At 42.4% G+C, this 24,369-nt stretch overlaps 1 protein-coding gene across 1 annotated transcript; it reads left to right on the forward strand.

Annotated features, from left to right (window-relative positions):
* The first annotated feature begins 443 nt into the window (after positions 1-443).
* Positions 444-24,338, forward strand: kcng2 (potassium voltage-gated channel, subfamily G, member 2). Its single transcript, XM_063899535.1, has 3 exons — positions 444-694; positions 8,276-9,152; positions 23,118-24,338. Exons 2-3 carry the CDS (start codon positions 8,361-8,363, stop codon positions 23,940-23,942), a joined length of 1,617 nt encoding a protein of 538 aa, XP_063755605.1. The 5' UTR covers positions 444-694; positions 8,276-8,360; the 3' UTR covers positions 23,943-24,338.
* The last annotated feature ends 31 nt before the right edge of the window (positions 24,339-24,369 follow it).

A 24,369-nucleotide genomic window follows, 5' to 3' on the forward strand; every position in this document is an offset into this window, starting at 1 on the left:
TTGCATTGCGTTTGATATAAAGGCACACACACACACACACACACACACACACACACACACACACACACACACACACACACACACACACACACACACACACACACACACACACACGACACACACACACGGACACAAGGACACACACTCCCCTTGACGAAGGAGCAGTCGCGGTTTCAGACACGCAGTTTGGCGGAGCGAGACGCACCGAGGAGCGCGCGCACTGTTTCCGAACTCACCTGAAGAGAGAGAGAGAGAGAGCGGAGTGACCACCATCCAGCTGGAACCTGCTCTGACACACACACATACACACACACACACACACACACACACACACACACACACACACACACACACACACACACACACACACACACACACACACACACACACAGCGCTCAGCTACATCTGCCACGTCGCCTCTCATGGAGAGCAGTCTACCGGAGTGAGGATGTGGAGAAACATGTCTCCCTGTTTGGCTTCTCCTGTGGATCAAATCCTTCCTCTTCTTGCTCACATTTCATCCGTTTGAACTGCGACTTTAAGGACCCTTTCAAAAACTCCGTAAATCCAGCTTTACTTCTACTACAATGTCCCAAAACAGATGCGTGGAAAACTTGGAGGCATGCTGCAGGTTGAAGGCGGTGAAAGTGCGAGACAGCTGAACCAGATGGACACAAGCCTGACAGCACACTGGGTAAGGACCCCATTACTGCTTATTCTACCGCTAAGAAAGCCATGCATACTGTCTAATACGGTAACCCAGGACACATTAGAGTAATACATAAATCGAACACAGGTGTTTCCTTTATTATAGGAGACTTAATTCAAACTTATTCCCTGTAATATCCCAATGGTTTACTATAGAGGGTAGTAAAGCGTTAATAGAGCCATTCATATTGTCTGACACTTTAAGCCAGGACACATTTTAGCAATTCCATATTGGTCTTTATTATAACAGCAGCCGTGTCATTTCAGTTTATGTGACAAACTTATTCCCTGTAATATCCCAATGGTGCACTATAGAGGGTAGTAAAGGGGCTGCAGAGGCTAATGGTTCTTAATTAATGCTTTCCTCTTGCTATGTATAATAATAATACACATCCAATGTTTCTAAGAGTGTCCTATTTGTTTCATTACATCACTGCTTGTGTTGGCGTTAATAAAGACATATATTATCTGGTACGTAGCCAGCTCAGTTTGTCTTATTTTAGATGGCTATGTGACAAACTTATTCCCTGTAATATCCCATTAGTTTACTTTAGAGGGTAGTAAAGGGGCGACAGAGGCTAATGCTTCTCAATTAAAGCTTATTTAATGTCCTTTTTACCACTTTAACATGTGCAGATGGGACTCTTAGTGTCCTTATGGTTCTAAATGTACATTTTCCTATTTGTTTAATTACATTTCTGCTTGATTTAGCGTTAACAAAGCCATGCAGATTGTCTCATACGTTAAGCCAGGACACTTTAGAGCAATTCAATATTGTATAATAATATAAGCAGTGGATTTCCTCAGTGTTCCCCTGAGGCTAATAGTGCTCAATGAATGCTTTCCTCTCTGCATATATTTATCTATCACAATAATAATATAACAACGATCTTCCTTCATGGACTCTGGGTGTCCGTATGGATCTCACCCTGTTATTTCATTACACTATTTCATTGGAGGTAGCAGGAGGTCTGCTTGTTTTAGCGGTAATAAAGCCATGCATATTGTCTCATACGTTAAGCCGGGGCTCATTAGAGCAACTAAATACTGTTTAATTATATAAGCAGTGTTTTTCCTCAGTGTTCCTCAGACCTATTCCCTGTAATATCCCATTGGTTTACAATAGAGGCTAATGGTGCTCAATGACTGCTTTTCCAAATGTGTTTTGTATTACTATATCAATGTTGTGAGGTTCTTAAATGCACTTTCAGTGTCCTTGTGGTACTTAATGTATCTCTAGCTGTTATTTTAAGAGGTAACAAAGATTAGTCCTTGCATTCACACTGCCTGCAAATACAGTATATGATAAAAAAAAGTAATCAGATTACTGCTTGATTTAGCGTTGATAAAGCCACACACACTGTCTGAATGCATTGATCAAGGACCCATTAGAGCAATCAAACATTGTGTTGTGAAAAGCTGAGTAACAACCTTATTCCCATTAGTGTAGAATAGAGGCTGATGGGCTGCAGAGGCTAATGGATGTCAAGTAATGCTTTTCATAATGACATGTTTTCTGTTTTCTCACTACTATAATACACCTATGATGTTCCTAAAAGGACTCTGTATCTCTTCTTGTTATTTTATGGCACTTTTCCTGGTTTTTTCTATGATTTATGGGTGCATCCTGTCTCTACTTTGTACTCTCTCTACTTGAAATTTGATTAAATCTGCAGATGAAACACCTTTCTGGGAGCATTGGCTGTGGATAATTGCATTAGCTCTTCAGTGTTTGAGTAAAGGAGTTTTCTGTTAAGTAGATGAGGGGCTTTTAAAGCAACCCCTCCCCTGTTCCTCTCTGGTATGGATTGTCCATAAGTACATGTCACTGCCCCCACCCGTTTGGCAGGGATCATTAACCTGTTGGTGTGTGGAGAAGGAAGCATGTGTGCAGTATATTCTCACCGGATGAACTGATGAGAAAGGATTAATGAGGTTTGCTTTTTTCTTATTCCTCATTTCCTTATTTCACTTGTTAGTCCTTCTGTATCTACAGTTGAGCTTATGAGAAACCTGCCGAACCTTAAGATGCTTTTTGGTCTTGGCAAGCAAGAATACAAAGTGCACTACTTTTCTAATTTGACTCTAATATGACATTGATATACCTGAAAAACATACGTTAAAAAGACAGAATTGTCTACTATATCGAGTTGTGTACATATATATCTATTTAAATACTGTATATATGCTTATATCTATATCCTATATGTCCTAAAAAACCTCAATTTTACTAGTATTTTTTGATTTGTTGAGTGAAAATGAAACAACAACCTGGCTTTATTTATAAGAAATGTACACGATAATTCCCTATATCAGAACACAGATGATCTAATATCATAGTTAAATGAACGTTTTACTGATTACAAACCCTAAGTCTTGTATAATAAGCTGATATAATATCATAAGTTGTTGTGCGCTTCTTGTTTGGGCAAAGAGAGCTAATGAGAATAAAACAGACGTGCCACATGCTTCGGTCGACTGTTCTCCTCTGCTGTGAATTATAAACTCTCTGTCCTAATAACTTCCACACAGTCTCTACTTTTAAGGCTTCAATTAGCTCCCTTTTCCCTGCCAGCTATTTATTCAGCACATTATCTCCTTCTCTGTCTCACTCACTCTGTTAAATCCAGCTCTTTCAATCAGCTGTTTGTGGCTGGCTCCGAGCGCAGGTTTCAATTTCATTTAGAGAATGTCACGGTGCTTCTGAGCAGCGGTACTGAGGCTGAGCGACTGCCTGCTAAACACTGAAGTCTTAAGCGGGGGTCCAGGAAGGAAAGTGAGTCGGGCAACTTTAAACTGAAGACAAGGGAAAGGCTGGAGGTTCCTCTGTAAATAGAAACCAATTGATAGGCTAATGAATAACTAGACATGCCTTTAGAGATCAGCAGTCTGTTTGGGTTTATCACAATAAAAGAACATAACGAGACACTGAATTGAATAATGAGTAGTCTAACTTTCACAGGAGAACATAGGGAAGGTTGGTGGTTCCACGGCACATAGGAACCAATTGCAATCTGGGAACTTGATATATGTTGATTTGCATTAAAGAGGACTCATTTCCAGGAGTGTATTCGTATTTAGTGCCGCTACTCTGACATGTCTCCATGCTTTAATGTTCAAAAAGCTCTTCATTTTTCTGAAGCTGCAGCTCCTCTTTCCACCCTCTGTCTGAAACCAGAGCCCAGTCTGCTCCGAGGTCCAGATGCAGTTTTACAGACCCATTTACAACCCTATGATTTGGTCCTAGAATGGAACAAGCTGAATTGCCCATTTGGGGGCTCATTTACATAATGATGACGAGCTCTGCTCTGATTGGCTGGTTTACAAGGAGCAATCCATGGCTGCCTCAGAGCCCACAGAAGTAAGTGAAGTTCTCGAAACTGTGAGGATGAACCATGGAGGCTATTGTCATCCAACCTTACCTGTGTGAGTCTTTATCGGAGGAGGAAACCGAGGAATCTGAAGAACAGCCGGTTGGTCGGAGATTGCAGAGCAGCGTTACGGAGTGGTGACTGTTAGCGTTAGTGTTTCCAGCAGCTGGTGTACGCAAATGTTGGGGCTGGACTACCATGTGTGACGTCTCACACAGGGGTCGTTGTAATTCCCCCGTTTTCCCGCTGTGATATGCATATCATGAAGTGAGAATTGAATCTCTTTTTGTGACATAAAACCAACAAAATCCTGTCTTGCTGTGACTCAGAAACTAAAAGGAGCTCTCCGTCTCGGCCCCTCAGACTCCTAGGATCCTATAATCATGTATGAGAGACTCCTGCCATGATTATTACCGTTCAGGAGAGGCATTCTGCGTCATCATGAAATCATGTTCTCTCGGCTGATTGCTGTGCAGCAACCGGGCGCTGAGGAGTCTGATTCAGGAGCCAGTCAGGTGATGGTTCAGAGTCATTCAACACCTCTGTGTCCCAAAATACTCTTCTGCTTCAGGACTGCTATGAATATGAAGATGGAGGGGATGTGTGAGTGATGCATGAGTTGCAGATTTATACAAAGAGGCCTTTGAATTGTGTTTGCATGAGCAACTGCTGGTGCGAAAACACAGCAGAGTTGAAAAGTCCTCCACCTTTTAACACTCGGATGAAAGGAGGGATTAAGTATTTCTTTAAAGAAGCACCCCAGCTTTGATGAGAGGAGCAGATTATGGGAGGTTTTTAACTTTTACCACATCGATCAACATCTTAAACCGAAGCAAAGAGGCGTTCAGGGTCACAAATCTACAGCAAAGACCTTATCAGATAAAGATTAATTAAACTAATGAGGATTTAAAGTACCCAAGATGAAAGCAGTTTTTCACTCAACAGGTAAATTGTGCAGAACAATAACTAAAACAGTTACAGGCCAAACAAATCTTTAAGCATAATACGAAACACAGTAACTTACAGCTCAATCGTCTGTAGAAAGTTATGTATAAATATAATATAAAGCATTCCCGTGATTCATTAAGCCTTGTTTGACCCGCCGCCTCTCTGTGTCGCTCGTCCTATAGATATATATTCTCTCTGTGCTCCTTTAAACCCCCCTGGGTGCAAAGTCAATAAACCGCTGCTGTCAGAAGCATTTTGCTGCATCACTGTGGAGGTGCAGCTCTCTGAACCCCCCCCCCCCCCCCCCCCCCCATCCTTTGGAGAAATGATCAGCCACATAATAAGTGAGTCTGAGGATAGCTGCAGGGGTCCCGGTCTTAATTTGTTCTGACGATGCCCCCCCTGCCCTTGTTATCTGCATTGTGTATCTTAAATAAAATAAGAAGTGTGTCAGCTTGTTAAGGCAGCGTGTCTTCGGAAGAGTGTACAGTAATTGAATCTAAAGAGGGTTTCTTTTCCCAGAAGATGTGAAGAGAGTGAACCCAAACGGACATCTTTAGTATCTGATCAGTGAGTGATGAGTCAGCAAAACAGCAGGGGGTCCGACTTCGCTGTCAAATGAAATAAAAACTTTAAAAAGTATTTTTTTATCTTGATCTTTTTTATTCTGTCAGACATTTTATATCAATAAAATATAAAAAATATAATATATGATGTCTTATTATTATGGTTATATAATATCATTTGTATTTAATTGATCTTTTATTGGAAATTTTACTTAATATTTATGTTTGTTGTATTTTGTTATTCTTATTATTTTATTAATATTCGATCTATTTTCTTTTGATTATCTTAAATATATTTAAGTATTGCAGTGCTTTTGCAACGTGTGTTATAATCACTTCATTAAAAATCCATACAATTAATACACCTTAGGGATAAGGTGAGAAGTTCAGTCATCCGGGAGGGACTCGGAGTAGAACCGCTGCTCCTTCGTGTTGAAAGGAGCCAGTTGAGGTGGTTCGGGCACCTAGTGAGGATGCCACCTGGGCGCCTCCCTAGGGAGCTGTTCCAGGCACGTCCAGCTGGGAAGAGACCGAGGGGTAGACCTAGGACCAGGTGGAGGGATTATATCTCTTCGCTGGCCTGGGAGCGCCTTGGAATCCCCCAAGTCAGAGCTGGTTGATGTGGCCAGGGAAAGGAAAGTTTGGGGCTCTCTGCTGGAGCTGTTACCTCCACAACCCTGACGGATAAGCGGGAGAAGATGGATGGATGGACAATTAATACAATAAAAAATTGAGAGAGAGCCAGGTAACATGATGCAGAATACCAAGGTGAAATGAGAGGCATCAGCATTTCTCTGAGCTCTGCTTACAGTCAGGCAACCTTGACTTTTCCTCTCATTAGCTGCGGCTTTAATGCATATTTAACACAACGATTTAAATATGTATTACCTCTCTAGCGGCATCCTGTCCTCAACCCACTACAGAGTGTATTTGAATCATCTTAAAATCCCCCAAAACTAAACATTACAGAACTGAATTACAGGAAAAGTAAGATTTTGTCTATAAATGAAGGGATTTTAGCCTTTGCAGACCATTTACATGCACTGATACCACACTACAGGAGAGGGAAATCCCCCAAAAGCAGAATAGGGCCTCTTTAATGACCTTTTACATCCCCAGGTCTCTGAATCCATTACAATACATCACATTTAATCTGTTGATTTATATTTTATATTCATAATATGGACCTTTTACAGGGTGTTGGTAGAACAATGAAATAATGTAGAGTCGTAAAAAAGTACAATAGTTGTTTGGAAGTCAAATGGAAATGCTCAGTAGTACATTTGCCGTTCAAATAATTGCATCCATGGGCCAATCGTTTGAAGTTTCTCCTCTTTCTTCTCCACTTTTTTCATACTTTTCTTATAATTGGCATCACGTGACTGAGATGTTTTCACCTCTAACATCTACAGAAACATTCATAAATCCACTCCTTAACAATCAAACCTTTCTCCATCCTGATCCACATAAATAAACAATGCTCAATGCAAAGGCCTCCCTGTATCTAGCAGAGCCTCCAGTTGTTGTCCTTTTGATCCGTTCTCCTGTGGACAGAGAAGCCTGTTTTGAATAATGCCTTCAGAAGCTGTGTGTTCATATGAAAAGAAACATGAATAAACCACATCCACATACATTTAACATGTGTTTGCTGCCCATATGTTGTAGCTGTACATACTTTCTTTAGTCCTTGCTGCCTCATTGTGCCTCATTGTGTTGTTTTCTACAGTTAGTTACTCAATGCCTGCTGGTGCAGAACAGGGAAAAACAACATTATTAATGTTTACGCGTTCGGGTTCAGGCTGTAAAGTTGCTTTTGTTTGATCTTCCTTTGCAATTAGAGTGCAGAGAAGATCTGTATATACACGTACAGACAGTTTTTGGCTCGCGGGTTGTCTTGAACTTTGTTTATGTGTTCTTCTTTCAGTCAAACAATGTTGACAAGATGTGGTTAAAAACAAGGATTGTACAGTTTATAAAAATGTGTTTTCCTTTGTACTGTGTTTCGTTTCCCAGTCTGATAATTTCCAATTTAGGTGGAATAAAGTTACAGTTAAGTCCAGTATATACCATGGGCCGACGTGTCTTAAAGGTTTGATAGAATCGATATAATAAAGCCATGCAAAGACACTGAATGCATGCATATGTTGGCTATTCTTGATGTTCTGTGTTGCAGAACAAGCTTCAAGTCTCCTTAGAATACATGTGAAGCAGATGTTACTCAAGACCAAACATTTCCTTTAGAGGCTAACATTGTTGTCAGGCTGAAAGCGAATGCATCATCCATTGTGCTCAAAGGAACCTAGTTAATGTCTGTCTATGTGTGACCATTGTTGGCCACAAAGCTACGATAGCTTCTTCAATTCTGGTTTCTCAAGATGTACTTAGTTGGTCGGAAGTGGTACGAAACGTCAATGCAAATCTACTTAAACCTCCATGAGCAAATGCACAAATCAAGATGATTCAACAGGAATGACTTGCAAGAACTGAAATGCTTTGTGACCAGGCCTCAGCTATCCAACGAGTACTTAGTGTGAGACGGACTGACTCGCTTAAACCTTTCAAAAGACTGACGTATCTTGAATGTTTGATAGATGGATAGGTGTAATTAAACCATGCAATCCTTAACAGCCTGCAAAGAAACTGAATGAATGTAATGGTTGTCTCTTCCTTTCCGCCCTACAGAGACTCTCTGTGTTGCTGAATGGGTGACGAGATCCAGTCACCTCACCTGTGAATACCATCGCATCGTGCAGGAAAAGTGGCAGTGATGTACCAGGAGGTGGCCTTCCTGGCAGGTAGCTCCGAGCACCAGTTCACCACCTTCCACTTCAAACCCGTGGAGAACCCCAAGGAGGTTCTATCCAAAAAGGGTTTGTTCTACAAGCGGGCCCAGCTGCTGCTCCAGCCTCAGCCTCGCCAGCAGGATGCAGGGGAGATCGGCTTGGCTGACGGGGCGGCCATTATCAACGTCGGTGGGATCAAGTACCGGATCCCCTGGTCCACACTGGACGAGTTCCCCTTGACCCGGCTGGGGAAGCTGCGCAGCTGCAGCAACGAGGACGAGATCATGGACCTGTGCGACGACTACGACAGCAGCCGCAACGAGTACTTCTTCGACCGGAGTCCGTCGGCTTTCCGCACCATCGTGTCTTTCTTAGCGGCAGGGAAGCTGAGGCTGCTGAGGGAGATGTGCGCCCTTTCCTTCCAGGAGGAGCTGCTGTACTGGGGGGTGGAGGAGAATAACCTGGACTGGTGCTGCCTCAGGAAGCTTCGGCTTAGGCAGGAGGAGTACAAGGAGCAGCAGAGGCTGGAGGAGGAAGAGGAGGCCGCGCTAACGACGCCGCAGTCCTGCGAGGAGAGTCCGCAACCGCCTGAGATGGAGGCTCCAGAAGAGACTCAAACTGGGGGATGCATGAAGAGATTAAGGGACATGGTGGAGAACCCGCACTCCGGTCTGCCCGGGAAGATCTTCGCCTGCTTGTCGGTTATCTTTGTCGCCATCACCGCTGTGACGCTGTGTGTCAGCACCATGCCCGACCTCAGGGAGGAGGAGGAGAGGGTGAGTCTCTTTCAGTTTCAGTTATAACTTGTGCTTCCTTTTCACAGATTCAGCTATCCAAAAAACCCAAACCCATACCTTGTTTGCCCATCTTCAGTTTCTAAAATGAAGACCTGAGAAATATTAAATTGGAATGATTGAACCTGGCCTTCAGCATTATGAAATAATGTTCTGCCATGGACCAAGATTCAAAAGTGTTGCATCTCTGAATTTTGAAGGTAAAACTGGATCATGTAGAGACGTTTAAAGAGACAGTGATACATTGAAATATTCTCAGAGGTGGAAGAAGTACTCAGAGTGTTTACTTGAGCAAATGTAGTAATACTGCAGAGTACAAGTCCTGCATTATACTGCATTTCACTGAAGCTCAAGTAATAACTTAACCGGACCCAAAAGCAGAAGTACTTATTTGGATAATAACCCATTCAGATTTGATCTACAGAAAACAGTATATACACATACAGTACATATGCACATATAATAAAGATATAGACAATGTATTCATTATTTGGCTCTTCTAGTGACTAAAAATATAACTGAACTTATATTCAAAAGCACAGTGTAGTGGAGTAGAAGAATAAAGTAGCTTAAAATGCTCAAAAGAAATTGTTCTGAAGAAGAGTTTTTGAGTGCATTCACCCTCTAAATATTCTGTCTCCTGCAGAGTAAATACAGTGCTCTGTGTGCTGAAACCTTTGCATGCTCAACAGATTTTCACGACATATATAAACTTAAAGAACTCACAGGATTCGTGTTTCACTCCTAACAGCTGTAGGGATGAATGCGGTGCAGAGGCTGCCGGAGGATTCAGATTATGTTGATGCAGCGCCACATTCACAGCCTTCCTGCTCCATTGTAAATCACAGTGACAGAGACAGAGGGGTCAGGGACACCGAGGCTGACTCTCCTTTCACTTCAATACCATTAATGTGGTTCTCCTCGCACTGTTTCTGCAGCACAAATTGCTTCATAAAAATCCAACTGCCCCCCCCCGATGCATGCAGTAATTGAAAGTGCCTACACAACATCTTCTTTTTATCAGTTCTGTCTGCAGATCCCACACATCTTCTCCCCGTGCAGTTGGTTTTAATTGACCTGCTTCTAAAAATGAGTATGAAATAAGCTCATTATTGTTATATAACATGATGATTATGCAAATTGTAGGCATGAAGTCTTAATCCGTATACAGTAAAATGCTTGTTTACCCCCAAAAAAACACATCTACACACCAGCTGACCAGTAAACAAATTAGGAGAAAATAAATGGATTCATATTGTGCGTCATCTTGACTCTGAAGCTTCATTTGAACAGATGTATTTTAACTGAAGACTGGCTGATTACAGAGGCGTGTATTATTTAATCCACAGATGTCTGCACAAATATTTCACCATGAAAAACAAGAAGGGGAATTTCATAAATTAACATGTTGGTCAATGTGTGTATTCACTCTCTCTGAGCAACCTTGTCTAATTACAAATAGAGTACAGTCTCAGTTTTTAAACACTAGACTTAACCTGTTAATTAAAGCAAAACAAACACAAACGCAACACAACTACTTCAGGTTATAAAGTCATGTTTAGGGGCCCTAACATACTCATACTAGTCTCTACTGTCTCTCCTGGGACATGTCTCCATGCTTTAATGTTCAAAAAGCTCTTTATGTTTCTCATACTGCCTGTGCTGCAGCTCCTCTTTTCACCCTCTGTCTGAAACCAGAGTCCAGTCTGCTCCGATTGGTTAGCTGGCCGACTCTGTGGTCATTGGTCAACTGCTTAGAGATATCCCGCTCCTTAGCCTATCACGTACAATGTGCCGGAGCGCTGGCCTATCAAAGCATGAATGTTCCATAGTGATGTCACTGTTTCAGCAGTGAACAAAGGAGTCCAATGGAGGTGTTTTAGGCAGGGAGAGGGCGGAGTGTGTGGGAGAGAAACTCCCTCTGGAGGGAACACAGGGATTTTAGTAGTGAATAACAGGGCCTCTTTAAGACATCATTTGAGAAAGAAACCATTCTCATTTCCCAACACATTGAGCAATTCCTTTAATTAGAGCGAATAATCTGAAGACAATTATTGAAGCATCACATTACCGATTTGAAAAAAGGAATGTGGAATGATATGCTGAAGCTGGAGCCTGTTAGAAGGTAGAAACATCTAACTAAAAGGATGGTGCTCATTACTTACAGCCTCTGTTCTCTAACCAGGTCTGAAAGTGAGAGCAGAGTGTGTCCACTTGTTGCTGCGCTCAGCTTTCATCTTGCAGGAAGAAGAAATATATTTCGCACTCACTACACATGTTGCCACAGTCCGTGACAAGTGGAGCAAAAAGAAGCGAATTAATTCTGACAATGTCTCCGAGCCTTTCCATGGCCGCCTTTGCCTCCGAGACTTCAAAAGAAGCCTCGGAGATGTGGCTGCAGATCATCTTTTTATCGCTCCAATTTAACTCTTGAAAGACTTCAGTGTGATTAAAGAAGAGCTTTAGCGTTAGCATCCGTCAAAGATATGTCTCCATCAGGGAAAAGGGAGTGGGGGGGGGGGGGGGGGGGGGTGTTTGCATGACAGCTTCAAAGGGAAAATCAATCAGGAAAACAGAGTAGATGAAACCAGTTTAAACCTTGTCTCTTTTTATCTCCAATTAAGTGTCATCTGTCGTCACACGCCTGGTGAACCTGCAGCTTTAATTATTTGAATCAGAAGAGCAACAGGTGTGATGATGCTTCAGTTCTGGACAGCTGCAAACAGAGTCATAGCAGCACCAATTAACCACCTGCAAGTGGTGTTAGAAGTAAAAAGAAAATCGGGCGTCGGCGGTTCATTAGAAGTGAGAATCCAATCTGAACCTGCCCCAAAACGCAAAGGTTTGTGGGTAAAATGAGGAGGCTGTGTCATTGTTGGAAACCTAACCTAACCTTATTTTAAAGCCTCTTGTGAGTGATCCAATTCAAACGATTGTATCGCAAAATATAAGATTACATTATATTTACCTTTATTGTCAATGCACAGGTCGATGGAAGCAAGAACACATCTACACACTTTCTGATAAATGTATTTCAAAATGTAAAAGATATTTCAACTCTCAAGGTTAGGATTTAACATTCATGTACAAGGAATGAAAACTGAATACTGAAATGATAATATAAAGGAAAATAAATGTACTTATATAGTACAAAGTGTGGATTAACCAAACACCATGTAAGTCTTATCCTTTCATTCTAGAAAATACACATTATTGGTTAACTTAAGTAAGTTTCAGTAAGTAAAACCCCCCCCCCTAATTTTAAAGAGACACAGAAGCCGTGGAAACCTATAGATAACCCCACTTTTCCCAAACACATTTAAGGCGCCCACATCATTCTTATTTTCCAGCTAATGAAGTCATGAAGCTTTTAGACGTGTGTTTTCCCGCCTAAATTAATTTGCAGCGTGCATCAGGAGGCCAATGCAACCCAAACCCTGCAGGAAGCGTCCATCTTCGTGCACTTGGTCACTCGAGCCGGAGGAGAGAGTTCCTGCAGGAAAACGAGGGCCCCCTGCAGTGGGAAGCACTTAGTCTAGCTTTCTAATTTAATGTGGCTCTTAGAGAAGCATTTCTGTGGGTTTTTCTCAAACCATCTCTCTCAATAAAAAGGAGCTCTATTGCATTTCATATTTCATGGTCGCTCGTCGCACCCTCTGGATGAATAGGGGATTAAACATCTCAAGTGTTTTGTCGATTTCCTGCCCCAGAATTGCTTACTCTGTTCACATAAGCATCTTTGAAGCTTCCCATTCATCTCCCGGCTTGTGGAGATAACCTTTCGGTGACTCCGCTCATGTGTCCGAGCCCTATATATATGTATATACTGCATTGTGATGTAAATCCCCGTCACTTTAAAGTACACCCTCAGCACGGCCATATATCATCACAGGCGGGGGTGACGGGGGAGCTCAGAGGGTGTGGATGGGGGGGAAAGCAATGTGTGTGGGTGAAAAATAAAGGTTTTGTTGTTAAGAACAGGAGATGGAGATCACTCCTTCCTCCTGTTCATGCAATCCATCACGGCAGGCGATTTGTGATCCTCGGTCAGCGCTCGACGTATAATTTTCTGTCGAGTCGGACAGTGACTTCTTACCAAGCACTTAATTTAAATCCCCCACAGGAATATGGTCCAGTTTTATTTCTGAACTTCAGTAAACCACCTCTAAAGTAAGACAGATTAAGATAACATAAATAAAGTAAGATGAGTGAAAGGATGGGAAGCTCAAGAGGAATGGTAAGATTTACATTTGAACTTCAGTAAATCTTCCCTACAATAAGAAAGATTAAGATAATTAGAATAAAGATAATATCAAAATAATATAAAATGACCCATCCATCTTCTCCCGCTTATCCGTCAGGGTTGCGGAGGGAACAGCTCCAGCAGAGAGCCCCAAACTTTCCTTTCCCTGGCCACATCAACCAGCTCTGACTGGGGGATTCCAAGGCGCTCCCAGGCCAGCGAAGAGATATAGTCCCTCCACCTGGTCCTAGGTCTACCCCTCGGTCTCTTCCCAGCTGGACGTGCCTGGAACAGCTCCCTAGGGAGGCGCCCAGGTGGCATCCTCACTAGGTGCCCGAACCACCTCAACTGGCTCCTTTCAACGCGAAGGAGCAGCGGTTCTACTCCGAGTCCCTCCCGGATGACTGAACTTCTCACCCTTATTCCCTAAGGGAGATGCCAGCCACCCTGCGGAGAAATCCCATTTCGGCCGCTTGTATCCGCGATCTCGTTCTTTCGGTAATGACCCATCCTTTATGACCATAGATGAGGGTAGGAACAAAGATGGCCCGGTAGACAGAGAGCTTTGCCTTCTGGCTCAGCTCTCTTTTCGTCACAACGGTGCGGTAATGCAACTGCAGTACCGCTCCCGCTGCTCCGATTCTCCGGCCCATCTCACGCTCCATTGTTCCCTCACTCGAGAACAAGACCCCGAGATACTTGAACTCCTTTACTTGGGGTAAGGCCTCATTCCCTACCTGGAGTGGACAGTCCATCGGTTTCCTGCTGAGAACCATGGCCTCAGATTTGGAGGTGCTGATCCTCATCCCAGCCGCTTCACACTCGGCCGCGAACCGATCCAGTGAGTGCTGAAGGTCACAGACCGATGAAGCCATTAGGATCACATCATCTGCAAAAAGCAGAGGTGCAATCCTTAGCCCACCGAACTGCAAACCCCCTCCCCCACGACTACGCCTCGAAATCCTGTCCATGAATATCACAAACAGGATTGGTGACAAAGCGCAGCCCTGGCGGAGGCCAACCCTCACCGGAAATCGGTCCGACGTGCTGCCGAGGACCCGGACACAGCTCTCGCTTTGGGAGTACAGAGACTGTACTAATATTGATAATACTATTGTTTAATTAAGGGTCATAAAGTTGATTTTAAAATATGTTTCACAAGTTTTGTTACTTAAGCTTAAAACCATGAAATTGACCAACATTGTTTAAGGTTATTTTGTATAATATCGACACGCTGTATAAAAGTAAATTCAGTTTGTAAAATAAACACACTTAATTCCATTTACAATATTTGGTTCCAGGATTTTTTGAGAATCTTGAAAAACTGATACCATTTATTTTATTTCTCCAAGCCTTCGGTTACTTACTGCTAACAGAAAATGCTCCAGTGGCGCTCGCTGTAATTACTCCTCCCCGTGGAGCTGAACAGCCTCTCCACACGACGAGGGAACGCCATTGACTTTCACTCTCAGAAAATACTTTTCCTGCTACCATAACAGCTCTAGAAAGCTGGAGTAGTCTGTCTTCCATTAACTGAAACAATATCCTGTTATACACAACATTTAAAACATGCTTCTCCCAGTGTGACCACAGAGGAAGCACTCTGCTGCGGGGAACCGAAGACGGATATTGACTGATGTTTGTCTGGGAGTATGGGGGAACAGTGGTGCCGAAACATTTAAAGTCCCAGAAGACGGAGCTTTGAAGATGTGTCCAAATGTTTTACTCAAGTGAAATATGTATGTGTGTGTGTGTGTGTGTGTGTGTGTGTGTGTGTGTGTGTGTGTGTGTGTGTGTGTGTGTGTGTGTGTGTGTGTGTGTGTGTGTGTAGTGCACAAACCAAGTCAATAAAGAAACAGCATTTTTTTTTTTTTACTGATCTTTTCATCAGTCAGCGTTGTGTGTTTTATCACGGAGAGGGTGTGAGAGCGTTCACATCCATAGTACTTTAGATTAAATCAGAAGAAATGTAAGGACCCCCATGGGGAATATGGGTGGTCCACCGAGGAGAACAGGCTATAAATAACACAGTAAATACACAGTGGTCGCGTAGGCTGAAGGAGGTGGTCAGCCATTAGCAGAGGAAAGGCACATTTTGTACTTTTTACATTTGTTTTAAACATTAAACCAGTGGAAGGACTGTTTGAGGTACAAAGACACAGAATTGGACAATATATTACAAAGAGTTAGTAAAGAAAGCACTTTATGCATGTTGGTCAAGCCTTTTCAAAATAAAGCTCCAGTGTGTAGACATCAGTATTCCTTGCATGGTCATTTTTGTTTCTAATCAATGCAAATGCACCAAATCAAATTGCAGGTTAAAAGGAATAACTTTACTTTGTACAGAAATCTCCTGCTGTAAAGTTCTGCTGCAGACCGAGTGTCATAAATATTTATTGACAAGCAACAAAACAGCTTGGGTCGAGGCCAAAGCCCCCGCGTTTTTGAGTTATAGCCGGCTATTGAAGCATAAATAAATTACCTTAATGATTAAAAAATTGGATCAAGCTCAACGATGCATAAGAGCTCTTCGTCTTCTTGCCAAGGCCGATGTTTGCTAAGATTTTAAAAGTTATCGTGCTTATTTATTAGTGAATCTGGCCTCAGAATACCTTGATTCTGCAGCCTAATCACAGACATACTGGAGGAATGAGTGAGAATGAGAGGTTTTTTGGTAATTTTTAGAATGATTAGACACACAGCAGGTCACTGAGCTATTACCTCAGTGGGAACATCGAAGTAATTTGTTAAAATTGGTGGAAAATTGCTCAGATTTCTCCCTCAGGCAGGTTTCCCGTTAACTTGCAGTAATCTCACACTCTGGATGAAGATCATTTAAAAAATAATTAAGAAGAGGAAGGATAAATATGCTTGTCTGACGTCGTTTGGATGCAGCAGACCGGCCTGAGGGGCTCTGCAGACAGGGGCCGGTTACATAAGTGCTAATGGTTATTGAATATATTGTGGGGTGCATGAGCACACCCCAGCATGCACTGTGTGAGTGGCAGGCGGCCGACTGTCTTTGACAGCGCTATAAATAGACTGACTTATATTCAGTCTGGTTTTCATCGAATATGTTTCCACTTCCGAAAAACTTCAACCAGATCATAAGGGACATTTCTGCATGTCAGAGCAACCAGGTCTTCTTTCATTATTTTTTTGCTGTGCACAATTATCGCCTTCATACCAAATAAATAAAGACTGAAAGTGTTAAGTGCTCCGGTCCCAGCTGTGTGCGTCACTTTGTAGTGTCCCCTGGTTTCCATTGTCTTTGCAGTGTATCATTTATGCAGCTTTTAGTAAACGCTGCACATGTTTCCTCAAGTTGGTGAAGATGTTTCTTCACGTGTAGGTGTTTTGGCACATGCACATCTGAAGCTACATTGGTTCCTTTTAATGGGAGAGTCCTTGGCACCTGACGGCCACCGTGCCTCTCCACTCTGTTGTTTGGTTTCCATGCTTCAGGTGTGACGGGTCAGAGTCCCCTGATCGCTGAGGATGGATAATTGTGTGCTTTTTAATTCGATTTCTCAGTGTTAGCGGGAAATGCACTCAGCCAGAAAAGCCTCTGACAGAGAACAACACAAACACGCCGGTCGAATTCAGGGGAAAACTGCCAGACTCCCATGTGAGGAGCCGAATGAAAGAGGAGATGTGAAGCATACTGGTTAGCATGTGAGCTCCTTAAGGATTTGGACAGTAGCACATTTATTGGTTTTGGCTGCATGCTTCTATTACTTTGGATGTGAAATGACAGCATGTGGTTAGAGGGAGGATTTCAGCTCACATTTTGCTGCAGTGCTTTAATGTAGCCTCATTTTAGGAAAACTGGCAAATATACTTTGCATGAGGAGTCGAAGGGGGATTCATAACACAGACATTAGGCGTTTAATGGGTCATAGAGGGAAACAGAAAATATGAAACTTGCCTCTGTAAACTGTCCAAGTGTTTTTAGCATTCAGAAAAGAAACAAATGGGAATAAAGACTGTTTTCTTTTTTTAATCTCTTACATTTTTGGATTGATTCGGCTTAAAACCCCCTCAAAGGAAGCTGACAATCTGTTCTCCTAACCTCCTAAAAGATACTTTAGTATTTCACGTTTCAAATTAAGTGTATGAAGGCTGCTGCTTATGCTTCCTGTCGTCTTTCCTTTCCATGTTGGTTTTTGTGCATGTAAATGGTCTGCAAAGGTTAAAATCCCTGTGTTCCCTCAAGAGGGAGTTTCTCTCCTACATACTGATACACACCTGAACATCAGCAGGAGAGGACTCTTTAAAGTACAGATGCTACATACTGATATACACCTGAACATCAGCAGGAGAGGACTCTTTAAAGTAGAGACACTACATACTGATATACACCTGGACATCAGCAGGAGAGGACTCTTTAAAGTAGAGACACTACATACTGATATACACCTGAACATCAGCAGGAGAGGACTCTTTAAAGTAGAGACGCTACATACTGATATACACCTGAACATCAGCAGGAGAGGACTCTTTAAAGTAGAGACACTACATACTGATATACACCTGAACATCAGCAGGAGAGGACTCTTTAAAGTAGAGATGCTACATACTGATATACACCTGAACATCAGCAGGAGAGGACTCTTTAAAGTAGAGACACTACATACTGATATACACCTGAACATCAGCAGGAGAGGACTCTTTAAAGTAGAGACACTACATACTGATATACACCTGGACATCAGCAGGAGAGGGACTCTTTAAAGTAGAGACACTACATACTGATATACACCTGAACATCAGCAGGAGAGGACTCTTTAAAGTAGAGACGCTACATACTGATATACACCTGAACATCAGCAGGAGAGGACTCTTTAAAGTAGAGACACTACATACTGATATACACCTGAACATCAGCAGGAGAGGACTCTTTACAGTAGAGACTCTACATACTGATATACACCTGAACATCAGCAGGAGAGGACTCTTTAAAGTAGAGACTCTACATACTGATATACACCTGAACATCAGCAGGAGAGGACTCTTTACAGTAGAGACTCTACATACTGATATACACCTGAACATCAGCAGGAGAGGACTCTTTAAAGTAGAGACTCTACATACTGATATACACCTGAACATCAGCAGGAGAGGACTCTTTAAAGTAGAGACACTACATACTGATATACACCTGAACATCAGCAGGAGAGGACTCTTTAAAGTAGAGACGCTACATACTGATATACACCTGAACATCAGCAGGAGAGGACTCTTTAAAGTAGAGACTCTACATACTGATATACACCTGAACATCAGCAGGAGAGGACTCTTTAAAGTAGAGACTCTACATACTGATATACACCTGAACATCAGCAGGAGAGGACTCTTTAAAGTAGAGACTCTACATACTGATATACACCTGAACATCAGCAGGAGAGGACTCTTTAAAGTAGAGACACTACATACTGATATACACCTGAACATCAGCAGGAGAGGACTCTTTAAAGTAGAGACGCTACATACTGATATACACCTGAACATCAGCAGGAGAGGACTCTTTAAAGTAGAGACTCTACATACTGATATACACCTGAACATCAGCAGGAGAGGACTCTTTAAAGTAGAGACTCTACATACTGATATACACCTGAACATCAGCAGGAGAGGACTCTTTACAGTAGAGACACTACATACTGATATACACCTGAACATCAGCAGGAGAGGACTCTTTAAAGTAGAGACACTACATACTGATATACACCTGAACATCAGCAGGAGAGGACTCTTTAAAGTAGAGACTCTACATACTGATATACACCTGAACATCAGCAGGAGAGGACTCTTTAAAGTAGAGACACTACATACTGATATACACCTGAACATCAGCAGGAGAGGACTCTTTAAAGTAGAGACTCTACATACTGATATACACCTGAACATCAGCAGGAGAGGACTCTTTGAAGTAGAGACGCTACATACTGATATACACCTGAACATCAGCAGGAGAGGACTCTTTAAAGTAGAGACGCTACATACTGATATACACCTGAACATCAGCAGGAGAGGACTCTTTAAAGTAGAGACACTACATACTGATATACACCTGAACATCAGCAGGAGAGGACTCTTTAAAGGAGAGACTCTACATACTGATATACACCTGAACATCAGCAGGAGAGGACTCTTTAAAGTAGAGACGCTACATACTGATATACACCTGAACATCAGCAGGAGAGGACTCTTTAAAGTAGAGACACTACATACTGATATACACCTGAACATCAGCAGGAGATGACTCTTTAAAGTAGAGACACTACATACTGATATACACCTGAACATCAGCAGGAGAGGACTCTTTAAAGTAGAGACCTACATACTGATATATACCTGAACATCAGCAGGAGAGGACTCTTTAAAGTAGACACTACATACTGATATACACCTGAACATCAGCAGGAGAGGACTCTTTAAAGTAGAGACTCTACATACTGATATACACCTGAACATCAGCAGGAGAGGACTCTTTAAAGTAGAGACACTACATACTGATATACACCTGAACATCAGCAGGAGAGGACTCTTTAAAGTAGAGATACTACATGCAAATATCAACCTGAAAAAGAACATTATAGGGTCCCTTAAAAGCTTTTTCTCCAGGTGTGAATCTGTGCAAGTGTGAATACATATAAAAACAAACATTGGCTTTATTATTTACTCAGTCAACAGCTGTGCCAGCACAGAGAAGTCATTCCAAGCGCCTGCCCTCTCGGAAATGATGTCCTCCTCTCAGATTGAGCTTCATGCATTTTTCAGAGTGTAAACTTATATTGCATATAGCATTTTTTGCCCTAGAGACCATATTTTGCAAAATCCATTAAGGGCTGTGTAAATCACTGAGGGTTGCAGTTTTTCACACCGCGGCAGCAGTCGCAATAAACTGCAATATGGAAAGAAGTCAACATGAGGAAAATGTGGTATAGATCTGCAGGGCGATTTATGGGTTGTGTGGTGGCAAAGTTTAACTTATTTTCAGATCAAACTGTTCCAAAATCTATGTCAATGTGCTATGAAGTAACAAAAGACCAACACCTTATGATTATAAATTCTAAGTTTGAAAGTCTAGGTGTGAGCAATGTGTTTAGTCATTTTCAGGTGTATATCAGTATGTAGTGTCTCTACTTTAAAGAGTCCTCTCCTGCTGATGTTCAGGTGTATATCAGTATGTAGCGTCTCTACTTTAAAGAGTCCTCTCCTGCTGATGTTCAGGTGTATATCAGTATGTAGTGTCTCTACTTTAAAGAGTCCTCTCCTGCTGATGTTCAGGTGTATATCAGTATGTAGTGTCTCTACTTTAAAGAGTCCTCTCCTGCTGATGTTCAGGTGTATATCAGTATGTAGTGTCTCTACTTTAAAGAGTCCTCTCCTGCTGATGTTCAGGTGTATATCAGTATGTAGTGTCTCTACTTTAAAGAGTCCTCTCCTGCTGATGTTCAGGTGTATATCAGTATGTAGTGTCTCTACTTTAAAGAGTCCCCTCCTGCTGATGTTCAGGTGTATATCAGTATGTAGAGTCTCTACTTTAAAGAGTCCTCTCCTGCTGATGTTCAGGTGTATATCAGTATGTAGAGTCTCTACTTTAAAGAGTCCTCTCCTGCTGATGTTCAGGTGTATATCAGTATGTAGTGTCTCTACTTTAAAGAGTCCTCTCCTGCTGATGTTCAGGTGTATATCAGTATGTAGTGTCTCTACTTTAAAGAGTCCTCTCCTGCTGATGTTCAGGTGTATATCAGTATGTAGTGTCTCTACTTTAAAGAGTCCTCTCCTGCTGATGTTCAGGTGTATATCAGTATGTAGTGTCTCTACTTTAAAGAGTCCTCTCCTGCTGATGTTCAGGTGTATATCAGTATGTAGTGTCTCTACTTTAAAGAGTCCTCTCCTGCTGATGTTCAGGTGTATATCAGTATGTAGAGTCTCTACTTTAAAGAGTCCTCTCCTGCTGATGTTCAGGTGTATATCAGTATGTAGTGTCTCTACTTTAAAGAGTCCTCTCCTGCTGATGTTCAGGTGTATATCAGTATGTAGAGTCTCTACTTTAAAGAGTCCTCTCCTGCTGATGTTCAGGTGTATATCAGTATGTAGAGTCTCTACTTTAAAGAGTCCTCTCCTGCTGATGTTCAGGTGTATATCAGTATGTAGTGTCTCTACTTTAAAGGAGTCCTCTCCTGCTGATGTTCAGGGTGTATATCAGTATGTAGAGTCTCTACTTTAAAGAGTCCCTCCTTCCTGCTGAGTTCAGTGTATATAAGTATTAGAGTCTCTCTGGACATGTCCCTACTTTGATGTTCAAAAACATATTTATGTTAGAGTCTCTACTGCCTTGCTGACACCTCTTTCACACTGTTGAAAACAAGGCACGGCAGATCCAGGATATATTAGGTCAGTACTGTTAAATGTGTTTTATGTGATAGATCAGGTAATATATGAGTGATGTAAGTGTAAAACTTGCAATATTCCTCCAAATTATAGTAGTAGAAGTTTAAGTGAATTTAATGTGTAAAGTGAAAATATGTCAAAAACTCTTTCCACCAATGCAATTTAACACACTTGTCAGTCGTACAAGACATACTAAAGAAGGAAGATTTCAAAGTTTTATAAGCAACCAAAAAAGCTCTTAATTGCTTCAAATCCTAATTAATCCAATGATAATTATCTGAAGAAAAAGTGAAGCAAAGAAAAAAAAATGGTGCAGTTAATAACACTTAAGTGCAGAAAACTGAAAAGCACACACAACTTTTTGCAAGTCTCCTCCAGGGGTGACTTTGCTTTAATAACCAAGTAATCAGTAGCATAATTATATTTTGCATAATTTATGAACGCTATTTCAGCCAGTCATGGAAAAGTAGATGAGCTTTTAAAAGGGAAGATATTTCAGCCGTGGCTTCTTTAAAGTACACACAGTGCAGGCGTGTCTGTGAACGACACTGACAGTTCATTATCGGCGTAACTTCAGATTTCCCCTCTCGATCGCTCCGGATTGACGTGTGAGTCGGTGGGGTTTGCTAAATGAGATAAGAAAAGACTTTTGTTTTCCACTTCATGAATCTTTCAGCAGCTTCCTGTTTGTGTTTACTTCACCTTTTTGTTGTTGTGAGATCAAAACCTCTGTCAGTGACGAAGCCATGAGTCAAACAGCAGGCTTTGCAATTGATTTTTAATTACTGACTATATCTGAGCCCTTTTCCACTGAAATGAGTCCTGTTTTTTGTCCATGAATCTGTTTTTTTGTTCAGTTTTAATTGACGTAAGTAGATAATTGTATATTCTTAAGTTTCTGTTGTGTTAAATGGATGATTTTAGCCTATCCGCCAAAGCCTGTTGGACTTATAAACTACAAACTAAATGGTAGATGTTACATTTGATGACGCTTAGTTTAGTTTCATTTAGTTCTTGTTAGAAACTCTTGTCTTCTTTGTACACATAGAAGCTACGCTAGTGGAATTTACTGAAAATCTCTTCAGCTTGTTTCAGGCATCTCACAGAAATCCCATTAAAAAAAACCACTGACTTTAAGTTGAGGTAACCAGAAGAGACAAAATGCTAACTCATATCCAGGTTTTAGGACTCAATCCTGCCCCACTCTACTGGAGCCCTGGCACACTCAAGAGTATTGCTGCTGTTTGTGTAATGTAATAAAACCATTAACGTCTCTCTGTATGTGCTTTTATCCTTCTCAGGGTGAGTGCTCCCAGAGGTGCTACAACATCTTCGTGCTGGAGACGGTGTGTGTCGCCTGGTTCTCCCTGGAGTTCCTTCTGCGTTTCATCCAGACGCAGAGCAAGTGGACGTTTCTGCGCACGCCTCTGAACCTAATCGACGTGCTGGCCATCCTCCCCTACTACATCACCCTCATCGTGGACTCTCTGTCGGTAGGGGGGAAATCAACGGGCTCAGGGAACAACTACCTGGAGAAGGTGGGGTTAGTCCTCCGAGTGCTGCGAGCCCTACGGATCTTTTACGTGATGCGCTTGGCCCGGCACTCCTTAGGCCTGCAGACACTCGGACTCACGGTGAGGAGGTGCACGCGAGAGTTCGGACTTTTGCTGCTGTTCCTTTGCGTAGCCATGGCTCTTTTCTCCCCGCTGGTGTTCCTGGCTGAGAGCGAGTTGGGTGCCAAGCAGGAGTTCACGAGCATCCCCGGGAGCTACTGGTGGGCTGTGATCTCCATGACCACGGTGGGATACGGCGACATGGTTCCCAGGAGCATCCCCGGACAAGTGGTGGCGCTCAGCAGCATCTTGAGCGGCATCCTCCTCATGGCGTTCCCCGTCACGTCCATCTTTCACACGTTCTCGCGCTCCTACGTGGAGCTCAAAGAGGAGCAGAACCGGGCGTCGAGGCAAAAACCGGACTCGCAGGACAGCACCAAATCTCAGAACAGCGAGGACTCTCAGGAGACCGACAGCTACCACGGCATTACGGAGGCGGCAGCCACATCCCTGCAGCGGAGGAAGTCCATGGCTGCACAGAGGGCGGCTGAGTTAAGAGCGATGAAAACTTAGCTGCTCTGTTTGTGTTTCATGTGGCAGCGCTGGGACTCCTAAATTGACAAGCTGCAGGATTGTGAGAGTTTTTCTTCTCGAGAGATTGAGGTCTCGGCTTTGATCGTGTGAAGCGCTTGTGCCCCCGAGTGTATCTGAGTTTCTTAAGTTTTACAGAGGAGCTGCAAAGCACAAATGTAACTTGTAAAGATTGCAAACACAGTGTCAGACTCATGAATAAACAACCAGTCAAATGAGATCTCAAAAAATGACAGTTCTGACTGACTGTGATTCAGATAAGTCTGGAGACCCAAATCATCCCACGTTGTTCTTCAGACCTCAGACTTATCATTTATGTTCCTCACGTAGCTGCTTTTGAGAGGATCGTCTGAAATAAAGGTGTTTGCTGAGACTTCAGACATGCAGTTCATTATTGATGTGCCATCAT

Source organism: Eleginops maclovinus, chromosome 13, assembly GCF_036324505.1.
Source record: "Eleginops maclovinus isolate JMC-PN-2008 ecotype Puerto Natales chromosome 13, JC_Emac_rtc_rv5, whole genome shotgun sequence".
NCBI classification, from domain to species: domain Eukaryota; kingdom Metazoa; phylum Chordata; class Actinopteri; order Perciformes; family Eleginopidae; genus Eleginops; species Eleginops maclovinus.